We start from the raw sequence: 26,277 nt of genomic DNA, 5'->3' as shown, positions 1-26,277 counted from the left end.
GTTTGCAAGTGTATGTGTGTGCACGATGACATGCTTGTGTATTATGGTCTGTTTGCATATATGTGTGTGTGCAATTACTCATAATGGAACATTTTTCCTGCTCAAGTGACATACACCAAACACACGCACTACCATCCATTTTTTTTTTTTCACATCAAATATGAATTTTATTAATGACCTGTCTAGGCTCCAAACTGAACCTAGAGAATTTTCCTGTGTTAACACACATACAGGCACACAGATGGTCTCATTGGTGCATACATTCAAACAAGGTGGAGACAAAACACAGAATTAACGGAGTGACAATGAAAGCCACAAAATACCACTCTTCCTTGGACAAAACTGGACAGGGAGGCTGGACTGGTGGCTATTCATACTTGAACAGTAGATGGCAGCAGACACATTGCTATGATGGAAACATTCAGCTAACTTAATGGCTCTGTGCCAGTATCATACATGCAACCTTTGAATACTGATGCTATAGTTGAATCCCTTCATGTTTATTTCTTTCCTCAATACCAAACATATTTTGATGTGTCAATGTTAAAACTCTGAAGAGCCAACCCCTTCTTTACTAATTAAAAATCAATGTTGCTGTTGAGTGACCCTGAAAGTAACCACTGAAAGCGTACTGTACATGTTTTCAGCTCCTGATCATAAAGTTTGAAAAATGTGTATTGTTGACATATTACACCCAGATCTATTTAAAACTATGTGAGGGAACTGATGGATTCTCATTTTGCCCCAATAGCGGCAAGATAGTCAATCTGTCTGCTTAAAACCAATTCTGCATTACAAATGTGTTCAACTGCATTTGAAGGCTCAGCAATATGGCATTGTCAGCAGCAAAAAGTGATACAGTACAGGTTCTTGCATCAGGTTGGTGGAGAAAGTAGATCACAGATAGAGGCATAAATACAAAGGGATGGTACCATGTTATTCTTACAGGTCCTAGCTGTCAGTCCAACTACGAGAACGAGAGCAGCCTTGTATGATATTCATGATGTACACATGGCATATTCCACGAAATTCAATGCTGTATTTGGGGTATACCAAATGATATATTCTGAAATATTGCAAAAGCAATTAGCATAGAAAAGCATTCAACCACATTATAAAGTATTAATCTCCAGTTCATCTCTCAAACAATTGTTCCCATGGCTATGGATGCTTGAGACACTTTCATCCTGCAATAAAGGCCCTAAAGGCCATATCACATACCAGGTATGCATGGCCCTAATGATTGTTGTGTGATGACGTACAACTTTGAGGTTTCTCCTCACTGAATAACAATAACATTCTATGACTAAGCAAGCCCAACTAGCCCGTTTATCTTCAAGAGTGTACTCATATCAATTTGTATGATATCTCTTAATCTTCATCACCTCTTAGCCAAATGTATGAACACATACAGCTTCCCACCTTTAAACAAGACAACTCTGGTTCAGTTTGCTTTCACAAAAGAAACACACTCTTTGAATAGTAAGCATCTATGAGACCCTCCTTGTTATTTCACATACACAATACATATTTTGTCTCCCTGACTAAAACATCTTTAACTTTGACAAGATAACTCTAGATGCAACTGATATTGCATTCACTCCTTCATCTCCTCTTCCGACTTCCAGTTTGGAGGCGTATCCACGGCATAGTAGTAGTGACCTTCGCCCCTTGCCCTCATCAATCGCCTGACCTCCCGCTCCTCTCCCCTGAATTGGAGAGAATAAAAAGAGAAAGTTACAAATGAAACTAATCTACAGATTGAAGATTATAGTGGGCATGCTGAGGTACACAACACTGCCATAGGAATGAGATTAGTATGACGACTCGTGCAGGGACTGAATTCTTATTACGTCAGTCTTATTTGTCCACTAGACTAAAGCATAAAATCAGAGACTTTTACAAAGCAATGAGGTGGGTACACCAGTAGGTTTTGGGTATACCTTGAACACAAGAATAACAGAACAAAAGGTCAGCAACAGTTTTTACTGCTTTCATTTAATTTTTCAAGTAATTTCAATCTAGGACTTCAAGTTCATGTAATTTTCAACTTGTGTTTGAATTGAAATGAAGAAGAATGCATTACCAGCTTCAATGTATTTGGCTTCATAATTTGTGAAGTAGATTTATGTGGAAGGCAGGATGAACTACAGTTGCAACTTACTGCATGTTAAACTCAATGTAAATGTAGAAGCAACTTCCACTGCAACAAACAGCCTGTCTCCATAAAGGGACTATTGATATGGTACTCTGGGAGCAGAAGTGCTTGCATGATTAACTTTACATGTCTGGCTTACCATGTTGAATTTCACATGATTTTCTTGTTGAAGCCATTAAGTGAGCTACATTGTATTCCTATAGCTCACCATGACAGTGGTGTGGTGCACATACAGAAGCACATTCAGTGCCTGCCAACAACTTTTCAAATGCAAAAAACAGAGATGAGCTTTTCACACCTTTCCACCATTCCATGATGCGTGAAATGCATGTACATGTACATGTACCATGGGCTACAGAAAGTCTTGTCAACAGTAACAACCAGGGGCCTGTGTCATTTACAATTCCTGCCAGCTGTAATAATTGCAGTTACCATGACAGAAACCAGGAAACAACCAATCAGGGCCCCATTTCATAAAAGATGTCAGGATTGCAACTCTTTTGCTGGAATGACAACTTCCAATAGCATCAGCCAATCAGGAAGTTGGATTCTTGTTGTTACCATGAAAACGGCCATTCCAGCGAGAGTTGCCATCAGGTCAACTTTTTATGAAACGGGGCCCAGATGAGGGCTTTCATTGTGTTGCCACAGTATTCAACAGCATTTGTTGCAACTCACAATCATTACAGCACACACATTTTTGAAGCAGGGCCTTGGTTTTTGATAGAGGAAAACTTTTGGCTTACCTAGCCTTCATCTTCTCCCCTTCAATCTCCATGTAGTGAGCCATCTTCTCGTAATCCTGCTGGGGGCTAGGATACAGATTTCTTGACAGCCATCGAGTGATCGGATGCTGTAGAAAAAGAGAAACTTATTTAGTGTACATGCAATGATAAAAACGATTAATTTGTGCTCTGTCTTGACATTTCACAGAACACAAGCAAGCAAATACAGTCATATCAATGAACACTTTACATCAAAGAGATATATTGATGGTGACTATGATAATGACAATCAGCATTATTTCCAATTATCATATCGAAGCATAAACATACAGCAACAGCCAAAGAAAGCTTTGTTCTAGCATCATTGTCCATGGTAGTTTTCACCATAATCGCGTAACCAGGGCTCACTGGCTTAAAGTTTCCATTCAAGGTTCTGCAGTTCCTTAATATTTAGTATTCTAATTGGTTTGTTGGTTAGCCCGGAATGTACACTGTCCACATGTCAATACAAGAGGTGTTCTTCACTTGTTAGGAGCGTCTTCTTGTTTCTTATTTCAAGTGCAGAGAGACCTTGCCAGATGCATAATGCACTATGCCAGAATGATTACATCATTATCATTGGGAACAGCAGAGCGGTGGGTGACATGTGGTTTGTGAATAACTCCCATGCACCATTTCTTACGGTCCAGGTCCTTCTGCAAGCAGAAGTACCTTAATCTTTACCTTGTGGTATTCCCAGTGCTTTGGCTCATACCCCTCAGGAATCTCTGCATACTCTGCTTCTCCTGCAAGATGAGGCAAAGATGAAGTGTAGTACATGGTACACCTCATGTATGCCACACTTTATCCAAGGCAAGGTGCTGCTTTTCCCTAAAATATGTCTGAATCCATGGACGTAAAGGAATATGGACCCTAAATACACATGTGGATTGAGTGAATACAGCAATATTAGTAGAACACATTACTGAAAGTTTGAGAAAAAAATCTGACAATCCATTAACCCTTAGAGGACAAGTCCCGAGTATACTCGGGCAGGTGTCTATGGGAAATGCGTGTTGTAGCAAAATTAGCCCGTCCTCAATGGGTTAAAAAATGTTGCGAATTTGTAAAGTTTCTGCACTGCCATTGCTGGGTGAAAAGATTGCAACAAATTGTTAGGTCACGTATGGAAAATTATATACAGAAAATCAAGAAAATTTAGCATATTTTACTTTTCTAGCATAATGAAGAGCACTTAGCTTTCCAGACCTCTTACAAAAAGCAGGGGAAATTACATCCACCATCACACACTAACGTCAGTAACAGAGCCAGGGAATATGTACTTTTCATCTTTCTTTCTTTTCTTTTTTTTTTACGAAAAAAAAAATTGCAGTAAAACAAGAAGAAAATACCAAGTCTTGGTAGCCTTGGGCTTTACCATCTCCCAAATAAGGTGCTTTGGCATTTATAAAAAAATATCATTTTAAGTTACACATATGTCTCATCTCAGCCCCTCACAAAAAGAAAAAAGAAAGAAAAAAAAAAGATGATAAGACCTCCCAATATTTGCTGATGTATAGCTACACCAATGCTTGGATCACACCCACTGTAAATGGTTTGCATGGCAATTAATAGGAGTACAGCTGTAGATAAGGCCTACTGGTGAAATATTCATGCCATGCACCGACATTAACATAAAATGAGTACAGTGGACTCCTGTTATAACGAAGTCCTTGGGACAGTCAATTTTCTTTTGTTATATCGAAATTTCATTATGACCAAATAAATAAACAATAAAAATACATTGAGTGGATAATGTTGCGGCCTGAAATTTCACTTTGTTGTAACCAGAATTTTGTTATAATCATGTTCGCTATAACGGGAGTGCACTGTACTGTGTTTGCTGGTATGATCTTACCAATAAAGACATTGACCAACGTTGCAAATGTGAGGACTGGTACACCAGTCAGCAGAAAATAGAATCTCTGTGGAGACAAAACAGAAATTAGGAGAAATATCAGGCATGGTGACGGCTGGGGGTTTGGGAAGGGTTAATTGAGCATTTACAATGACAGTCTGTTTTTCACATAGGCTTGAAAATTCAAAAAGTATCCAGGTAGGAGCCACACAAGCAATACAAATGGTGTGTGAAGACAGACAAGAAGAAAAGAAGCATAGCAACACATATTGTATGAAGACCCATCACTAATTCTACAAAGTAATTCTTGTTCGTTAGATTGTATTGCAGATTACATACTGTTCTCATCAATATTTACAAAATTTTTACAGATTTTGCAATGGCCTTCTGTTGTACATCTGGGAAATCACAAAATCAGCAAGAGGGTATCCAGAAAACATTTTTAAGTCAAATTTTATTAATCTATTTCTTTTTTGATTTGGTCGATGCACTTAGGTCGATCATGTCATAGCATCCACTTCCACTTCCGGAAACACCAGCATTACTGCCTACACTGACCACTTTGAAACAGCAAAGGAATTTCAATAGGCACCAGAGTTTGCTGCCACTGAATAGACTTGCCTGTAATTAAATTTATCTGTCAATATTTCCGCCATTGTCACTGACCTTTATGACATTTCACCAGCCTCCATAGTTTGTATAACATACACAAGAATGAAAAAACAAAATAATTGTCACAATAACACAAATACAGCACTAACTCCAACAATACACCCCTCCCCCTTTCCCAGATGGCTATAAAGCTAACTGCACTCCTTTGAATAATGACAGCATGCAGAAAAAATATGGGATATTTCCACAGACTGATAGTTGTGACAGTGAGCATACAAACACTTGAGTACATGTAGAATATTATACACGATGAGTGCTGCTCTATATTCTTACCGCGGCTCTGAGAAACCTAGTGTCTGTGTATCTGGAAGATTTGATGTACATTTTTGGAGTGCCGCCACCTGCCATCCCTCGAACGACAATGTCGTACACTGGAAAAGACACACAATGGAAATACAATGATTAATAAGGAACATTCAATTACTGACAACGGACACCGCAACCTTCCCGATGCAACCTTGCGCCAACAAGGTATGGCGCGGCGCATTTTTCAGCAGCCTTGTACACGCATTGACATTGAACACAAATCAGCGCGCATCCGAATTCTGGAGAGTCCGGATGGATTCTGGGGGGATGATCAAGGTGATAATATTTGGGGATTTTGTGAAATTTTATGATGTATTGAACAAAATCAACAATGTAATTTTGTATGCATTATTTGAGTTGAACAAATATTGCAAAAAAGCTAGCGTTCGTCATTCAGCACTAGATGGTGCTCTCACGCATGTACATCGTTTTCTACGCACACAGTGCTCAACTTCTGAGCCCATTTGTGACGATCGCTAGCTGTATCAGTTATGATAGGGGTACATTGATACCATTCTTTCAAAAATAATACGGCCGTATGGCAAACAACACGTTCGAATCACAAACCTGAACTACTTTTGCCTTCCTGTACATGGGTTTGCGTCTGCTACCCTACCGCCAGTAGCCCGAGGAGGATGATCTGTTCAGCACGCTAAGTCGAAATTTCGCACTTAACTGTCGTGACCTTTGGTGTATTTTGTACTTAATCCACATTGCGCAAAATATGGCAGTATCGAAACTTCACTTTTTTCAAAATTGAAATGTTTTCTGATTTTTTGAAAGGAAGATTTTTCGACCTCACGTAAGCGCATGATGTGGTAAGAATGGTACACGAAATGGACCTTGCAATGCAATGCCTGGTTTCAGTGAAATTGGCTGCCCGACGCAGCCCGCGAAGAGCTTCGCGGTTGCTGCCGCGGGAGTCGCTACGGGTGTTGTGTGATTTACGACTGCCATTCTGCATATGCAGATGCCGCGCGCTGGCTCAGCGCCAGCGAGCTCTCTACTTATGACGATGGGCGAATCGAAGCCGCCACTACAATGGGAAAAATCGTGAATGCGAAAAGTTATTAAAAACGCGAGATTTTTTCAAGAAAACAACAAAAAAATTGGTTGATTTAAACACTGTTCATGTCTACATGTATATTGCGTATCAATCTACGGATAATTGATCTCATTTCATGGCTGGGTGCACATCTGGGGGGCATTTCATGAAGGAACTTGTCGGATAAAATATCTGACAATTCAATGATATCCGACAAGTTTTGAGAAATTCTTTAGTCTGATTGGCTGATTTCTCTGAACTTGTCGGATATAATTGACTTGTCAGATATTTTATCCGCCAAGTTCCTTCATGAAATGCCCCCCAGATTTTCATATGATAAACGCTAAAAAAGCTCAAATAAATCTAAATTTAAGCGTATTCAAAGAATGGCAATTGTGCCCAAAGAATAGCCCTAGCTTGGCTTGGTTAGTTAGGCCCTCTCGCTCTATAGCCTTAAAATGAATGATTTTAAGTGTCTGAAAACTGGATTCAAAAGTACTTTCGGCAAGTGGCTCATGTTGCATTGACGTAAATTGTCGTAAAGATTATCGATCATAATAATGATGTCACATTTCCTCATGCGCATGGCAGATTGTTGTTAGCGCACTTCCGTGCGCATGGCAGAATGTTGTTAACCCTATGCGCACTCCCACACCCTAACGACAATCTGCCATGCGCACTCCCACACTGTAACGACAATCTGCTATGTGCACTCCCACACTGTAACGACAATCTGCTATGTGCACTCCCACACTGTAACGACAATCTGCCATGCGCACGACGATTTATCGACATTTAAAAAAAAAAAAAAAAAAAATCATGTTGGCTTGGCAAGCACAAACATTATTAAAAGAAAACATGAATCCCAATATGTGGGACCGATAAATATGCAGAGAGAGAGAGAGAGAGAGAAGTTCACCGATTTGTTACCGCTAGAATTACTACTACCCATTTAACCGACACTACAGAAAGATAATGATTCGAAGAATTACCTTGACTGTTTGATGCTTTGCATTTTGGATGGACTGCACTTCGTATAACAGGTGAATTTGTGCGTGCAATCAGCAGGTTTCGACATAACATTCGTCCACCAACGAGCGCCATCTTGAAAATGTGAATGGGGTTAGTCTTGGCTTCAAACCTTTCCTTTCGTTCGCGTACAGCGTTTTGTATCGCGTAATAGAAAGACGACGAAAAGGGGGAGGGGGTGAAAAGGGGCATCGCGCATGTAAGAAATACAAGAACACGAAAGTATGTCAGTCCTTGTTAAATTTCATTTTCATAACAGAGTATAGTAATTCAAAACAGAGACACTATCAAATGTTTTTGAATATATACCCCGCCACTTTAGAATTCCTTATTGTTCTACCATTTTGATATACAAATTTGAAGACTGATTTTCTCTCCCCCCCCCCTGCTGTGAAATGATCTTATAAGACAAGGTTTAGAAAAAAATGTAGCTGATTAGTGTTCTTACATGTATATCAATAGTTTCTGACAGAAATAATGGAACATGTACCAGATCTGTACCATGCAAAATCCATAATATGCAAACATTATGATACATTTTTAATTTCATGACAGTTGGTGTCACCTGGAGGTACACAGGTGTGTAATGAATAGGAATTAGGATTGAGAAACAATTACTAGTATAGTGAGCAATGGATTAAGTCATGAATAATTGTATATTTCAAAATCTAATCTAAATGCCAAGATTCGTGATAGTAAAATGCATGCAAAAGTTCTTGCCTATACTCTATGCACTGAGTGCATGGCAATTTGCCAAAATTTCATGCTGCGAAAAAATATTTTTATGTTTATTTTTTTTTTTAAGTTTTAGTGGATGAAAACAACAGGTAAACAAACATATTTACAGTATTTACAAAAGGTACACATAATGTCAATACGGCAAGGCCAACATATTACTTGGAAGTATAAAGTATTGATTATACAGAAGCTTCATCTGTCAGTATCTTGAAGGAATTGGGTGTTATTTATAAACTTATAAAATATGTTACAATATATGAAGTCCATATTTGCCAAATGGAGATATTTGCGATTAAAGGTCAAGAAAAATAAAGAGAATAATAAAAAAATGTTTGCTTCTTTTGACCATAACTTCAAAAATATACCTTTATATGTAGTGACCAATATATCATTTAAAAGCTATTATTTTGTACTTTATGATACAGACCGTACTTCAAAATCTTCAAAAATGGACTTATCGGTTTTTGTGAACAAACTCTTCATATCCTTTCATAAATCAGGATACAATTTAAGAGGTGCCTTACGGAGGGTTAAGTTAGATTGTCCATATAGTAGCATTCTTGCTTTAGACTATGATGAAAGAAAACTGCTGGTCCCGAGGACCACTATAGTGATAAAGGCCCGAGTCGCCTTGATCATAGTATCTCAGGAATGATCAAGTCTGCCATATACCTGATTGCGGGCACTGCCTGCAGTTGCTGCAGCAGATAATTGTCTCAAGTGTTGCAAGATGATTATCACTGGTATGTATCAAGCCGAAATTATACTGTGATTTCAGTGCACATATTATGTATATATTATACTGTATGTACACATATGTATGGAATAACCGATGTAGATATAGTATAACTATAATGATGAGTTTGATCACAAAACAAGTCAACTTCATTCCTGTTGCTTTGAGATATTGGTAATCAAAGCTGCAACAAGAAAATAAGAAAATATTGGATATTTTCAACCATAACTTCAAGAATATTCCTTGTTATATAACAAGTGAGGTATCACTGAAAAGGTTTATTTTTTTGTCCTATCTGATGATGGCATACTATAAAATGTTAAAAGAAATGAACTTTACCTGTTTTGCAATCAAATTCTTCATATATATATATATATATATATATATATATACATCATACATACATATACATATACATACATACATACATACATAAATTCACAAACTTTAAGTCCAGATCCATTTGTCATCATACGAATGAAATAAACCTTACATATTCTCTCACTCATGTAATATGGCCTTTTTAAGGGTACGTCAACCCATAACAATGTTCTTTTTAAAAGAGCAAGAAAACTCACAGACATAACACTCATTTAGGTGCACATTTCAATTTCTGAAATGTGTTTTTTGGCAAGGTCATATTGCCCGGTACATTTGTGATAATGGATTCAGTTTCACATTGTCTATCATGCCATTCTCTGCATCAATCATCATAGGAATACTTGACGAAGTCTTTTAAGGTTTAAAAAAAAATGGGGTTAGAAATATATGAACTACTTGAAATAATTTACCCATCTTCATAAAAACCCCTCATATGTTTTCTCCCAGTTGTAGGAAGGAAAAATGCTGTTTCACCAGTAGATGAGCAATATGAAATCAGTATATTTATACCAATATATATATATATATATATATATATATATATATATATATATATATATAGAGAGAGAGAGAGAGAGAGAGAGAGAGAGAGAGAGAGAGAGAGATATTAAGTTTCATACATGTACCTGATATAAACATCCCCCCCCCCCCCCCCCCATTGGAACAAATATCTTTCTCTTGATTGTTTTGGCTATTGAAGTTAAAATACGCCCCACAAACTAAGCAATTTTTTCCAGTGGCATGCATGTATCATACTGTACGACTTTCCACTGTTCTTTTTCACCTTGCTATGCATGCTTAGGCCCTACATGAAATTTATATGAACTGTACATTTTTGTATATATACCACACACCACGACTACACAGAGCACCATGACACAGAAATATTAAATACAAGACATGCCAGCTATCTGTGAAATATATTGAAATAATTTACTTGAATAATATACACACATTTAGAAAAGGGAAAAGTAATGTATTGGAGTACTCCTGGAGAAAAAAAAAGAGAGAAAAGGATGGAATGTTGTCAAAAGGCCAAGAGAGAAAAAAAAAAGACCATCATTCAAAGTGATATACATGTATACACACACCATACTTTCCATCATTCAACATTTGAATGAGGTCTGACACTTGTGAAAAGTCCTCTTCTCCAGTGGTAGATATATTTATATGTACATAATATACTGCACTTTTTGTTCCTTATCTCTCACTCTCAGTCTCTCTATCTTTCTCAGTCTTTCTTTCTTCCTACCTCATTCTCACTGTCTCCAGTCAGTCTGTCTGTCATTTTCATATCATTACTTTTGGTGATATACCTGTACACAATTTTCCCTGAAAGACAATGAAACCATTTAAATTTAATCATCACCGAATGCCAGAGAGAATTACAGGCATTACAATAAGGGGAAAGAATTAAATCTAAGTAAATACACATCAGCTGAGATGACTGAAATCATGCTATCAATGTACACGATAATACTGCTCTCTAAACATCTATAGATCGAGGCTTCACAGCAAATATCACTGGCTACTGATCTACAAGCTGGCATTGCTCTATTAAACTAGAATTCTAAATCATATTTGAAGCATTGCAAACATTTCTTATGAACAGTTATATATCATAAATTAACTATCACACATTCTTTTTCTCAGGAGAGCAAATTAATTCCCAAGAAATATATGCATGTGACATACTCTGCATACAATCGTTACTCTCTTGAAATGTCCACTGCCAAGTATATTAAGTTAATAAGAATGACTAGTACTCTGGGCAGCAATTTGATGGATTCACAGCTTTATGTGATATGAATAAGGCGCAATAGGCACTACCACACACTCAATCATGGCACAAAGTCATATGCACAGGCCCACTTTGATGGTTGGCACATGTTTCAAATAGTTTGGGGTCACAGTGAGTATATGAACGAACACATACGTGTACAGAGCTCTTTGATAAAGTCCATGACTAGCCTTTCATTGTTCATTAATTCATCAATTAGTACTGGTATAAAATCATCGTAGCACCTGCCACCATTCATCTGCTTGGTTTGCCCCTCTTTACATATTTTTTTTTTTCCCAGATAGTTCAACATTATAATTAATCCTTGTGGGTATTTTTTTTTCAATGTCTGCTGCATGTATTGTGTGCATGAGACATACAGAGCTAATAGGATTGGGGAGCATATAAAGTCCATCTAGTGAAAAGAGAGTATCCCATTTAATGTATTGGCCCCTCAGTTATCGACAACTGCATGAAGGATCAGCATCCACGACAGCCACCTATATTACACATAATATCTATGAGCTCATAACAAAAATAATGTGCAGACATACAGGGAAACCCCCTTGTAACAAGGTCACAAGGACCTCCAAATTGTATCTCATTATAACCGGCACCTCGCTCTAACTGTATTGAGAGACCAGCTAAATACAGTTATAATGTAAAATTGGGACCACAAAGTTCACCTCGTTGCAAGTAAGCATGATTATAAGACAGGGGTTTCCAGTGTATCATGCACTGGAAGAATCGAACAGATACAGAATGACTGTTCTATGCATCTGAACATTTCTTCATCCCTTTTTGACCGATAGCTCCATGTTTCTCAATTTACAGTACAGACAAATGACAGTGAGTGGAGTACTTGTGTGTACACCAAATTGTGAACCTATCAAGTCAAAACAAAGGGAAATATATTGCACGGGCAACATTTTGAATATTGCTCCAGCAGTTACCGGACATTAATATTGAAGATCGATGCCAAAGTTAGTAATTTTTCAACTAGCTTCATCACATTTATGAAATAGGACACCTGAGAAAGTCAGTTCTGGAGTAGTTCCCATGTCGTACAACAGCAACACTGAAAATTACTCCACACTTACCATTTAGAATGTGCATAGAAATGAGTAAAGATATCGAAGAGAAGTAAAGATAATGTCACATGACTAAACCTGGATGGCCTAGTTCTTTTTCTTTTGTTTGAAAAGAAATATCATAATAACCGAAAAGGAAGCATTCGAAGCCATCAGAGTCATCATGTGATTTAACACAAAGCCACAAATCCATTGCTGCCATGGAGTCAAAACAAAGGTCTTGAGAGAATAAAAAAAAAAAAAAAAAAGACAATAATTGAAAAAAAAAATGTAGACCAGCTCTTGTGGTAGTATTTGGTACTCTCCAATAGAGAATGTTGAGAGTGCATCACATAAAGCTTGCCCTCTACAATTCAAGGTTGGTTGAAGCTCAGTCATTTAATTATTCATCACATAAATTGTATATCATGTAATTTAAAGGCACTTCACCCACAGAATATGCAATCCTATCATATTTGTCATCTTCAACATTAGCAACATTTTCAGCATGTTTAGAATCACTCGTATAAAGCCCCATATAAATGCTTATTATTATTATCATTATCATCTAAAAAAAAACAACAACAGCGAAAATGAGTTGATTAGGGGTGGGCGTAGTTATCCTTCGGTAAAGTGACCATTGCAAGAGTAATATGCTCACATTTCCTTATGGCCAGTGCAGTAGTTTGGTCTATTTTCCTTTTTCTTTTCCTTTTTTTTGTTGTTGTTCAAAATCATTTTGATTACAATTAAAATCCTTTTGCATACAATACTACAATTTGTACATGTATGTCCCAGGTGAGAACATATAAAAGGTGATATGGCCCCCAACCCTTCTATACTAACAGTACGAGCAAAGTATATTTCAACATAATTACCTAAAATCACTACGGGTACTTCATGCTAGAATATACAACAATATTGCCTCTATAGAGAGTAACAATCATTGTAACTCACACATAACTTGTCATCTCAATACATCCATATTATATGTCGTACATGCTTCATATCAACGTAATAAGGTACTGTAAACGCCGACTTTTTTGTGAGGTTTTTATTTTCGCAAATTTCGCAAGTCAGGTGCTATTCATGAAATTAAAGACACACAAAAATATTGACTTTGATCCCGATGTGAATGTGACGTACACATGTATACTTCTCCGTTCAGTACAGGCCTCCATGAGCGCAAATTTAACCACTCGCGAAATCGTCGGGAATTCCCGAGTTGCGAAAATTTAGAATCGCGAAATATACGGCGTATACAGTAAAAGATTCAATCATTACATTAATCAACATTTTGTTTGTAATGCAGCATGTTTGAGAAATTATGGTCATCATGCTAATCTGCAACAAACGCCTTTAAAATGCTGTTTCACTTTCTATTCAGTGAGCTCTGGTTATGATCTCACAAAGTACAATTGTAGTTGTTCATCTTTGATTTCAGTCGAAATGATATCTACTCCAATCTCAGAGTATGAATCAACATTCAGCAGGGAGAACACCTTCAGTGTATTTCATTCGAGTTCTATACACCATCTGCCATCTATGAGGAGTGTGAGATATACAGGGACTAAAAAGAGGTTTCCAGGGAATAATTCTCCATTGCATCACAATTTGCTATGCATTTTTTTTATCACCGCTACACAGTCTATTTTTGTGTGCCAGTGTTCTTCCATATGTAGATATGTACAAAATTCCATTTGAAATATTATTCATCAGCTGAAATTGGTAATCAAATTCGAGCTTGAAAATTATTCCCTGGATTTCGATTCTTGAGTACAGTAAGTCTGATAGTGACTTCTAGCGAAGGATGTGTAATCCCACCTTATTTAACCCTCTGAGAACTCACGATCTCGGATTGTCAATGGCACTGCATGCAACCTAATTGCCATACACTGTAAGATACATCAAATTAACCATCTAATTTCATAAAGATCAACCTCAATGCCTTGGTACTTTACACATTCATCCCACAGGTTAGCATACATTGCAACAGAATGAATATGATCATACCCCAAGTACCTCTGGATATTAAAAAAAAAACCAAATCATAAATTATAATTATAAAAACAGAAGTTGATTTGAAGATTATAAAAGTACAAAGATATGGCACATCTGCATTGATCATTTCCTGAGAAGCATTTCCTAATAGCAGACATTCTACACTTTTTGACAAATTAAAACAATGTCAAAGAAATGAGCTGAATCATAAAATCAAAATCTTCCATTCAGTCCTAAAAATACTGTTTGATATAAAAGTATAAAAAGTCAAATTCTGCAATTTAAATATCTCTTAGGTTTAATGGCCCCAAGCATAATTCTCTCCAAATAAAAGAAAAATTTTTTTCTTACAGATTCATTGACTTATTTCCACTCCCAGTTTGCTATGTTGACAGGATGAAACTGTGTTCATCTGGAAATCTCTCTGGGAAGTAATCATAGAATAATTGTCCTTTTAAGAGCTAAAGAGTTATAGGGCGAGGGAAATGTAAGACATTGACAAGACTTTTGAGGTATTCCAAGTTTGTCTGTTTGTCTATTTGTTACTACATTTTCCAGTTCACTAGGCCCATGAAATCATGGTCTAATCCTGTCAAATGTTCACAACAGCTCCACGTTTTCGGGCTACCTACAAAATACAAATGTAGGCTGCAAACAGAAGCAAAATGGCATTTAAAATGAGAAAGGTTACTGGTCATCACACATCAATTGGTGCATTCTCAAGTAGTATTGGTATGGGCTGATTACCTGTCAGACTGTATAGAGTAACAACATTACTTATATTTCAAATTACACATCTACACATGAACAATATCAATACTGTTGCTGGCAGACTACCGTATGTTTAATATCAAATTCAACAACAGTGCAACTGTGTTGCCACCATGCAGAAAATGTCATCTGTCTTTGCTTGCAAGACAAAAAAAGTTGTGTTGAGTTGTGTATGTATCATATAAAAATGTATTCTGGAACACGAGGTGAATGGCTGTGTGTGTCCAGGCACTAAGCATAACTTGCAAAGCTTTTTTCATCAAACACCCATCCAAACTTGGACTACTGGTAGTTAAAAAGTTAGTGAGCCCACTCGGGTGTTAGCAATGTGCATCAGTCCCACAGGAGGGCCATGGTGACACAAAAGAGATTAAGGGATTAGGTAATCTCTTTTCATTGACAGTTACTCGTTTCCAAACACAGGGGCGGATCCAGGGAGGACCGCAACCGGCGCACGCCCCCCCCCCCCACCCTTTATTTTTTGTTGAACCAAAAGAAATAAAAAGAAAAAAATGGGGGGAGGGGTGCGTGCGCCCCCCATTTAATTTTGTAAACGCGCCCCCTCTTTACGGAATTCCTGGATCCGCCCCTGAAACATCTGTGCCTATCTGATAAGAAAACACCTCCAGCCTGTGTACATGTACCTCCAAGTATAGAAGGGAGACTAGTTGCAGTATCATCATCCTAGTGATCCAAAACCAATGCCTATATCATTTCCTCCACAGGAATTTAGATGACAGTGACTTCAGCACTGGAACAAAATAAAACCCGCTTCTATCTTGCAATGTTGTTACATGCATAATCTATGAAGTGGTGATTGCATAGTCTTACCCGCAAAAACAACTTACAATATGTATCTGGAACAGACTGGCCCTCAAGAAACAACAACAAAAATGACCATTATTGAAAGGTGGTCACTACAAACAGACAGAAATGCATAGTTTTTCTCTCTATTAAAAGATATGTAGTGGCCCCACTCATGCATGGCTGGAAGAGACATCTTGCTGCTGACACAGCCCAAACTGTGTAACACTATTTTGTGTATTACTGTGATAAAGTCTAGAATACTATGGAAACATAGATAAGTTGCACTTTGGAGTAACAAACAGCAAAGCACACAAAGAGAAACATGGCACGGAAAAAAGATGTGTACTAGATATAAATTTCAAGTTCAAAATTCCTAGACAAAAGATATATATGAAAATTCTATTGCATAGAAATTCAAAGAACTAGGTAACAAGTGCTTAACAATATTGCTATGCAGTCTTTAAAATCATGCAGGCAAACTGCTAAGTGAAAACAATGATGAAATACCCTTCATTGGGGTAAACCCACCATACCAGGGTTCAGACATGGACCGGCAGTGAAAAAGAATTTAAATAAGATCAAGGAAACTATCTTCATTAGCAGAAATGGCAACCATTACTACCATCACAGCTTTAGAATGGTGAATCAGCTATGCATAGTAATTAATCTGAAGTGCACCACTGACTTTTCATTGTGCTGTTGTGTCTTGGGGAAAAAAAATATGTGCTCCATCAGAACAAATAGGTATAAAAATTGGTGATGACAATCAAATAACTGCATACTGGCCTGAGGTTCTTGTACACCTGGTAAAGAGATGTCCCCGAACTTCTTCTGAAATTGATTTGAGCAAATTCCATATATGTCGCACAATGAGTTTTGTTATTCTAGTATCTACTGGGCACTTGAGACAAACAAAGAAACAATTAAGCAGGCATAAAAATGTTTGTTATGAACAGTTGTCAATATTCAATAAATATATCTCACCCTCCTACACTGTACCTGTACTCAATTATTTACTTGTATTGCTGACATTGGAAGCTCAAATTCTACTCACATCTCATTCCAGTCAAACTATGAGTTTCATTCATGAATCAAACTTTGCTACAGCCAGCTTTGACTAAGCTTTGTGATGCTAGGATTATTCTTCACTTCAACCCTTTTCTGTGACTTTGACTTATCCATCACAGCACCTTTGCTATGCAATCTTTTGTTCTCTCTGGCATTGCCCACTCCCTCCTGAGGGGTGCTTTGACTAGTTTTACTGGGAGGGGTCTCGTGCACAAATACCATATTGCTGGCTGCAGCGCTACTCGGATCAATGCCATGGTACTTATTGAGGAGCGGCGTGGATGGATGTTGATCCTGGCTGGTGCGTTGGAACATCCGGAGCTTGAACTCGGGTGTGGCCAACTTTTTCCTCCATTCTTCATCATTCCAGAGAGTCAGCATTTCAAACTCTGGTTCAGCGGCTGCCGAGGTCTTTTGGGCTTTACCTGGTGATCTGCCCTTGGACCGTACAACCTTCTCCTTGCCAGACCTTGACCGATTGTTCTGCTTTGGAGTATGATCTGAGTCACCCAATTCAGAGATGTATTTCACGTCCGCATCGGTGGGACTTCCCTTGTGACTAGCACCATTAGGAGAATGCGTTGTGTCATTGGTTTTGATGGAAACTCTGCTCTCTGGCTTGCTCAACTCGGTGTGGGGCATTCCGGCAGTTATCGGAGGGGTAAAGTCCTGCTTGGTGGACTGACGACCTCTCTTGGATACTTCTGGTATGGGGCTAACTTTCCGAGCATGCCTCGGGGATCGGGGAGACCGGCTACCAGCTGAAGCTGATCGATCAGTCTCGTCCACACACTCAACTACTATAATGGGTACAGGGCTGGTCACTTCACGCAAAGGTATTTCAGACGTGGAGACCTTTGAACTACTGGCTCTCTGATCTCCTTCTTTCTTTCCTACAGCGTCCCGAAGTGTCCTCCTTGGTTTCAATGCCAGCTGATCATGTTTCATAGCACCCTGAACATCATACATCTTCTTCCCACGCTTCAGTTCCGTAACTTGGTCTGCAGCAGCAACAGTGATGACGGTTTCTATCTGGCTGTCATTATGGCTTGATACCGATTTATTCTTGGCTCTGCTGTCTATTGTGGTATCATTTCTTTTGTCAGCAAAGACAGCATCTGCTTCCTCATCAGATAAAATCTCAAGCATCTCCAGGTCCTGCTGTCCCTTTTTGCCTCTGCTACCACCAAAGTCTCCTATAAGGCTCCTGTGGCCAGTTCTCATGTCTACAACATATCCTGGGTTATCTACACCATCTCCTTTTCCTTTCTTCTGCTTAGATTTCTTCTTGAATACATGTAATTGTCCTCTGAATCCCTTCTTTTTGCCCTTTTCCACCAGATCTTGGCTGCTACTGCTCAGGTCGATGACCTCATCCCTAAGCCCTTTCCTTCCATCCAGTTTGTCAACTGACACCTCAAAGTCATCACTATCTGCATCATCTACAATCGTAATGTGAGGATTTGCAAACCCATGCTTGACACCAGCGCGCAGCTTCTTGGCCGAAGGTGTGGACGACCCAACGGGGGAAATGGCATCTCTGTCCAGATTAATCGTCTCAAGGCCATCCATATCCACAACAGCGCTGTCAGGACTGTGACATGACGACGAGACAATACTCACATCAGTCAGTTCACCATCTTCAGTGATGCCAGGTAGGGGGCTTTGGGATGGGCGCGGTATCTCGTGGACATCCACAACAGTTACCTTCTGGTCACTCCGATTGCTATCACTGTGCACCGACACTTCCAAGAGGTCATCCAGGGACGTTTCCCTTTGGCCTGTCTGAATGTCCACCATGGTGGACGGCATGCTCTCTACAGAGTGAGAGCGGACTGCTTTGAGGTTGATGTCGCTTGATGCCCGGGGGTTGGTTTCCTCCAGTTCCAGGCTCACTCGCGACTTAGTACGCAATGTTGGGTGGCTGGTCGTTCGATTGCTGTACATCCCCTCGGAGATGATGACAATGTCATGGGGATCATATGCGTGAATATTGTCTGGCATGGAATAGTTGATACAGGAATGGAGTGGGTGCTTCTCCTTCAGCAGCTTGCGCACAGCAACTTTCATTTCGAGTTGGACGTTAGCGACGGGGATGGTTTTAGTGCTGTAACGTTGCTTCACGCACACGGCAATGTGGACCATCTTGCTCCTAACCATATCCTGGGTGACGTTCTGGTACTCAAGGCCTTTGCTGAATTTAAAGGTGGACGGCAAGAACACTGCCTTAAAACTGTCACGCATTCCCTTCCTCCTCAGAGTTACAAGATTGCTGTCCAACTTTGTCGGGTCTTCAATCTTTATCTCATCAGTTTTGCGCTTCGTTTCCCCTTTCTTGTCTGGCAGCAGGTGACTCCTGATGTACAGCCTCGACAGATTGGAAAATTCAGCTGGATCAAACAAAATGAGTGAAAAATCCACAATAAGTACAGTATCACATCACAAAGTACAATAACATATTCATAGCAATGGTGCTGCCAGAATGTATGAAACCATGCATCATCACTGAGTAATACGTGGCTCATATTTCAAACTCTACATATATATCGTTATCAAAAAGAAATGCTGGTGTTTCTACACATTTTAGGACACCTATCAGGATTATGGCTTTGACACCCAATACATTCGCATTCAAATGACTCTGCTAAGGCAAGCCTAACTTTCATGCTAGAATGACATAAGCCTCTACTTGGCTGCGACCCCTGTATGACAGTTAGTGTTGGCTGGCTTGAACAAATGGCTTCAGAGGTCCATTTTGCTGACAAAAGGAGAGACATGGCTTTAAATCATTTGTCTACCAGTCCCTTTGTCTGATTATCTGCCCACAAGCCTACATAAGCCCTCGAAATAGCCTACTCACAACACAATGGATGTTTCTGAGCAATGACCATGAATGAAACCCTGCCCTCCCCCCATTCTCTATTCACATCAATAACAGTCACTTGCCCATGATGCAAATCCCTTGTAAACCACTTAGGCGGTAATCCTGATACACAAAAGCCTGTACAACAGAGGCGTGCACTTGATCAAGATTGAAAGAGTACAGGAAGGTGAGAACTGCCCTCAGACTGAATGGCAAGTGAAAATGGGACCTTATCTTCCCCCTTTTCCTCCTTTCCTCCCCACACTTACCTGGAGGAAGCAGAATGTCTTGCAAGGACCATACACGGATTTTGAAGGTCTTGGCCTTGGAGTTGTATTCAAATGACAGCTGCAGGGTTCCTGTGACTGCAAGAATGGAATGAGACATAGAAACTCAGAAAAACATTGAACTAGTATTGAAACAGGGTCATGTAATATCTGACATTTCACACTTTACTTGCATTAAATGCTTTGAATGGTCAGTATCTACATTTGGAAGTTTCTCTGTTCGATTTTAAATGAACTGCTCACAGAGGTGCAAGTATTAAAAGCAATGCAATCCGATATCACGATTGTTTCCAATCACATGGAAAGGTGTATGCGGATTGTGCAAGTACAGCTATAAACAGCACAATACGCAAGTATCCTCTTGTCGTCATATGTCTTTGCGAGGAGAAAAATAATAATCTCACACAATATCCTCAGTTGATGGGACTGTTTGTTTGATTTTTCTGCCTGACAACTCAATCACTTATGATATGATTTGCTTGAATTTTAGTGTCAAAAGTCTACTTCACTGATAGAGTGTAAAACTGATTTTGATTGAATTAAATAATATTTTACTAATATTTTTTATCTTATTTCAATCAATATGATACATGTATACAAAGATGTCTGATATATGGCTGCCAACCTCCTCAAGTCACAAAAAAATACCAATATTCAAACAAATCAAAACATAGTTTGAAGGCAAAATATGATTTTTCTAAAACAAGAAATGACTAAAAAACTGCATACAGCTGAGCATACTAAATCACATTTCAGAAAAGAAAACATCATTTCAAAAACATACTTTTCCAATCCTTTTTTTTTAGCAAAAAAAAGAAACAAAAAGAAACAAAACAAAGCAAAGCAAAACTATACTAAACAAAACAACCCCCACACATCATTAAAAATGCAATTTGACACTCCTGATAGTATGGAATGGTATGTACATGCACATCATTCTATACAGTCGTCAAACTATTACTTCTTTTAGGACCATAGGCAATATGCCGTTTGTAGCACTCACTGGACTCTTTCCCTGCATCCTTGGGGCTCTCCAGCACCTTGATGGTGTTCCAGGCTCGTGGAGTTATCCCACCAACCACCTCCCGAGGGCTGTCATTATCCCCCAAGGTCTCGGCTGATGACCTCCGACCCCCTGGCTTTGCGGATGACCCTTGGGAAGGCACCTTCTGCTTGGAAATTGTGATGCGGGCCATGTCCAATGTCATGCTGAGGTAATCCTTGGTTTCTGACAATATGAAATATATGAACTCATATTGATACTTGTGGTATTGAAAGAAGACAAACCCTACTGAGTTTTGTACCTCATCATTTTCCTTCACACTTTCAAACCATAAAACTTGCTATCACAAATTTGCCATGGCCATGATGATTTTGTTTACATTACTTTTAACCAACTGTACTTTACAAGATGAGATTTATGAATATACATTTGTTTTGTCTCTTTTTTTTTCTTTTTTGTTTTTCTTTTTTTTCTTTTTTTTTTGGGGGGGGCTCAAATACTGACATTACCTATGATGGATGCAGGCCTCGAAATAGGATTTTGGAGGGGCAAGGCCATTTAGAAAAGGGCACTTTTTCCAAGAGGCCCGCCATTAAAGGGCATTTAGGTCAGTCAGAGGGGCACCAAGGCCACATTGGAAAGGGCATGTTGGGTGTTTATACGTGATGTGAATGCCCCATAGAGCTGTATGCTATCGACCGTGCTGCTACACTCCAGCAGCGCACTCACGCATAAGATCTCTCCGCACGTATCCGCAGCAGACGACGTTCTATAAGCAGTAGGCCATACGCAATACGATTTAGCTTCTGTAATACATTACGTTCTCAACGCATACGCCGCGCTCGCTTTGGAGCACTTCCGGCGCCATTTTGCTTGAGCATGCGGGCGGGCATGCAATGCAGAGCGAGAGAGATGGCAATGCTCGCAGCCGTCCGACAGGCCTGGCATTTTTTAGCATGGCTTGCGACCACTTGCTCCGGCCCGCCGCTGCCTAACTAGTAACTCTATGGCCGCTGCGCTGCGGAGGCAGTCGGGGCGGTAAAAGCCGGTCGGGCGTACATGTACGTACACGTTGTCTCGTATCTCGGAAAGATACTTTGAGTTTGAATCAGATATATTGGGACGTGAGTGAACTGAAGGTATGATATTTGAGATCAGGAAAGTTGTTCAAGCTTATTAAAGTGTAGACTTTGAGAAAGGGCATATTATACGTCATAAATAATAACTTTCATTCTAAAAGGGCACCAGGGCAGGCCTCGAATTAACCGACGGCCACCGACGGCCATGGCCGTCGGTGCCCCTCTCGTTGGCCGCAATGCCTTTTGTTTTTTGATCAAAGTTACGGCCAAAAAAAATGTGCCCTTTTTCTTGGGGCCGTGGTGCCCTTTTAGAATGAAAGTTATTATTTATGACGTATGATATGCCCTTTCTCAAAGTCTCTTTAATAAGCTTGAACAACTTTCCTGATCTCAAATATCATACCTTCAGTTCACTCGCGTCCTGATGTATCTGATTTAAACTCAAAGTATCTTTCCGAGATACGAGACGACGTGTACGTACTTTATGTACGCCCGACCGGCTTTTACCGTCCCGACTGCCTCCGCAGCGCAGCGGCCGCGAGTATGTACTAGCTAGGCAGCGCATATTCAGATAGAGTAGTAAAGAGTGAACTCCAAGTTCACCAAGAAAAAAGAAAAATCCCACGATGCCAAGGTGTGCCAGACTGGGGAATGGGGAGGGGTGGAGAGAGAGAGAGACCAATCAACAGAAGAAACCGCGCGTACTGGCGCATTCTTGGAGGTCATGAACTGTCTGTCACAGACTAATCATAGCAATCTACACGCGCACGCAAATTCCTTTGCCTTGTGGTTTTGCCAGCCAGCTGTCGGAATGTGCTTTGAAGTTTCATGGCAGCCTGGCTGGCCTGAAAGGGTGTCGAGTTTCAATCAATACCTACTGTTGTTTTATTCCTGTCTTAAAAAATGTTGTTTCACCTGATAGAAACGCGGAGATCGGGAATGTGTTACAGCTGTAGGGAAGAGGTTTTTGTTGTGTGTTGCACTTTGTGTGTGTGTGTGTGTGTATGTGTGTGTTTGTTTGTTTTTCTCGGTTTGTTTTTCTTCTTTCTTTTTTCATAAACACTAAACATGCCCTTTCCAATGTGGCCTTGGTGCCCCTCTGACTGACTTAAGTGCCCTGGCCTCTTGGAAAAAGTGCCCTTTTCTAAATGGCCTTGCCCCTCCAAAATCCTATTTCGAGGCCTGCCAGGGCCACAAGAAAAAGGGCACATTTTTTTTTGGCCGTAACTTTGATCAAGGAAAAAAAGGCATTGCGGCCAACGAGAGGGGCACCGACGGCCATGGCCGTCGGTGGCCGTCGGTTAATTTGAGGCCTGTGGATGTTACCAAGTGGCTGTCACATAAAATTTGCTGCATACTCTTAACACAAAGATCAAAACATAATCAAAAGCAGTAACTAACTCTCTTTATCCAGGATGTGCCTGCATTCTTCAGCTGCCTCTTCCAGCACAGATTTGCCGCTGTTGTTTTCCACATCATACCGTCCTCCTGCTTTCAGGAGGGCTCGCAGGCACTCAACGTGACCCTCTCTGGCAGCATAGTGCAGCGGCGTGCACCCTTCTATGTCGTCACAGCAGTTGGGATCACCTTTAGTGCAGGTAAAATTAATCATGGGCATATAATTGGTAGATGTCAGATGTATAACAAATGATTTTTTTTTCATTTATTGTTTTATATCTTTATTTCACTGGGATGCCTGAATGAGGGAGGAGTACATTGATGTTTTCAGACAGTATATTAAAGGCTTCTTCATATTAAAAACATAAAAGTATGGTGTACAGTAAAGTATTACTGCATATGTTGTAACGTTACTTGTTCTTTACTGTACTAGTCATTCAGTTGCACTCGTCCTGAAAGCACCTTACAATAAACCTTTTTTTCTTTTTCTTTTTTGTCAGGTTTGGCACATTTCCTCATACCTTTTTAAATCAAAATCAATCTTAAGAAGCAATTATTCGACAATAGCATACATGTACATTTAACTTAGTTTCTACTGATACATATTATGCACTCTTATCCTGGATGGAAAAGGCAGTACTTTAAAACAATAGTATCTTACTACTGACACCACACTTTGATATCTACAGCAAAAGTTCACAGTCAGCAATTCAAGTTAATATGGAGAAAAATTCTATAAATATGACATGGCCACTGAATTATATTCCACTTAATACAGATGCACAAGCCTCTCATAATGAGTGCCCAAAATGAAAAACAACTGTGTAAACACCCTGAATGAATGAATGAATGAATGAATGGATACATGTAAATGCATGAATGAATGACTGAATGAACAAATGAATTTATTATCCAATGCAATGATGGTCATTGTAATAAGGATATGCAGTCACATGGAAAAAGGAAGGAAAACAAGAACCAGAATTGAGTCAAGCCCCTTGAAATTAAGGCAGTTACAAAGTATTTTTTCTTTTTTTTTCTTTTTTTTTCGGTTCAGTAAGGTGTTACTATTAGATCGTAATCACAAAGATATTCGAGTGATACAAAAAAAAAATTAAATGAGCAAATTTCATTATGTGATGTATCTCCTGATATATATGTATGTGTGTCACAAACAATGACCACTTCATACAAAAACAAAAAGTATTTACATTAATAAGATAAATACATATGTACATGTTAACAATATCTCATGAGTACATTAACTTTCTAACAGACTTAAGCTCTATGACGGCATTATGAAAACTTCACCTTGATGTTTTCTCCCTAATTTTGGCTGGTAGATAATTTTAAAAAAAAAATTACTTTAGTACGTAAGATAGCTCACACTTTTTTTCCAAACTCGTCTTAAATTTTGGTATAGATAGGTAGTCATCTTCTTTTTGCCTTGAAATGAAATCTCACCATTGTACTGGAGAAGGAGCTCCAGGATTTCCAGGTCACCGTTGGAGGCGGCCTCATGCATGGGGCTCCAGCCATAGAGACCGATGGCATTTGGATCCAGGCCATCCTCCAGGGAACTCTCCACCAGGTTAGAGTCGCCATAGCGGACACCCTCGTGCAGCTTACTATCTGCTGCCATCCTGCACTCATGTCAACCCACTGTGGAAATGGTCGTCATCAGGTACATCTGCTGGTGGCACTCTTCAACTGCCATTATTGTTCTTTTTAGGTCCAAGACATTCTGTTTAACATAGAATGCCATGTGGCAAAATAGAATTTGAGCACTTTTACCTAATTTTGCAAGTGTCTGATGTATAGTATCAAAATTATTTTACACTTTTCAGTTTAAAATCCTCCAAAATAACTTGTTAACCTGCCAAATCTTATCCGCCTGACAAGTTTCTTGGTAGACCCTTTCAATGCACTTAAAAGCAAATTCCAAATGGCAGAAAATGAATTATTAGAACTTCTATTAAGAACTATGTTTTGGCTTATTGTTAGAAAACAGAAGACTTTGTATGTTGGAAAAAAAGCATTGTGAAATTTAGAATTCTAAATGATTTTACTGGCCCCCTTTTTTTTTTCAAACAGAAAGGTACAAAAGTGTGAAAGAAAACAAAATATCACAAATGACACATTATCATTAAACTGTTTATATAGTCTACAAAGAATCAGATTTCAAAGTTAAAATCAAAGATAAAAATCAAGATTAATATGGAACATACAACATTAATATTTCTTGTGTGTTAGATGGAACTTATACCACTTTGTCTGTTACACACTGTAATAACAATCAGATTATCTTATTAATTAAAGCCAACTTGAATTACACTTCACTTTACTATCTTTAGCGATGATCTGAAATTCCCAATTTCTCATCTAACTAAAACCTATAACATACATAGCCTCTCAGTATCATGACATCAAAACATCAAGTTAGGTGACTTTAGATAAACCATA

At 39.0% G+C, this 26,277-nt stretch overlaps 2 protein-coding genes across 2 annotated transcripts; both read right to left on the bottom strand.

The window, feature by feature from the left end:
- Nucleotides 1-1,597: 1,597 nt before the first annotated feature.
- LOC139734230 (NADH dehydrogenase [ubiquinone] 1 beta subcomplex subunit 5, mitochondrial-like) lies at nt 1,598-7,907 on the bottom strand. Its single transcript, XM_071645030.1, has 6 exons — nt 7,796-7,907; nt 5,726-5,823; nt 4,781-4,847; nt 3,607-3,668; nt 2,905-3,011; nt 1,598-1,709 (listed from the first exon to the last, which is right to left on the bottom strand). The coding sequence occupies exons 1-6, from the start codon at nt 7,905-7,907 to the stop codon at nt 1,598-1,600; spliced, it is 558 nt and encodes a 185-aa protein (XP_071501131.1).
- A 9,310-nt stretch (nt 7,908-17,217) lies between these two features.
- Nucleotides 17,218-25,456, bottom strand: LOC139734237 (uncharacterized). The gene is made up of 5 exons (XM_071645036.1): nt 25,279-25,456; nt 23,818-24,003; nt 21,338-21,562; nt 20,317-20,412; nt 17,218-19,574 (listed from the first exon to the last, which is right to left on the bottom strand). Exons 1-5 carry the CDS (start codon nt 25,454-25,456, stop codon nt 17,218-17,220), a joined length of 3,042 nt encoding a protein of 1,013 aa, XP_071501137.1.
- Nucleotides 25,457-26,277: the final 821 nt, after the last annotated feature.

This window comes from Diadema antillarum, unplaced genomic scaffold, assembly GCF_040938485.1.
Source record: "Diadema antillarum isolate AM-2024a unplaced genomic scaffold, OU_Dant_1.0 seq00000514_RagTag, whole genome shotgun sequence".
Classification (NCBI taxonomy): domain Eukaryota; kingdom Metazoa; phylum Echinodermata; class Echinoidea; order Diadematoida; family Diadematidae; genus Diadema; species Diadema antillarum.
Note: the sequence above shows the minus strand (reverse complement) of the source record. Positions and strands in the feature narration are given on the sequence as shown.

What these genes read in the sequence shown, in the direction of transcription:
- LOC139734230 (XM_071645030.1), bottom strand. Translation starts at nt 7,907, where the DNA reads ATGGCGCTCGTTGGTGGACGAATGTTATGTCGAAACCTGCTGATTGCA. An exon ending in CAAAGCATCAAACAGTCAAG is followed by an intron (nt 5,824 to 7,795) that starts GTAATTCTTCGA and finishes TGTCTTTTCCAG; the next exon opens with TGTACGACATTGTCGTTCGA. An exon ending in CTAGGTTTCTCAGAGCCGCG is followed by an intron (nt 4,848 to 5,725) that starts GTAAGAATATAG and finishes TTGTCTCCACAG; the next exon opens with AGATTCTATTTTCTGCTGAC.
- LOC139734237 (XM_071645036.1), bottom strand. Translation starts at nt 25,456, where the DNA reads ATGGCAGCAGATAGTAAGCTGCACGAGGGTGTCCGCTATGGCGACTCT. An exon ending in GCACATCCTGGATAAAGAGA is followed by an intron (nt 21,563 to 23,817) that starts GTTAGTTACTGC and finishes TCATATTGTCAG; the next exon opens with AAACCAAGGATTACCTCAGC. An exon ending in GGATGCAGGGAAAGAGTCCA is followed by an intron (nt 20,413 to 21,337) that starts GTGAGTGCTACA and finishes CCATTCTTGCAG; the next exon opens with TCACAGGAACCCTGCAGCTG.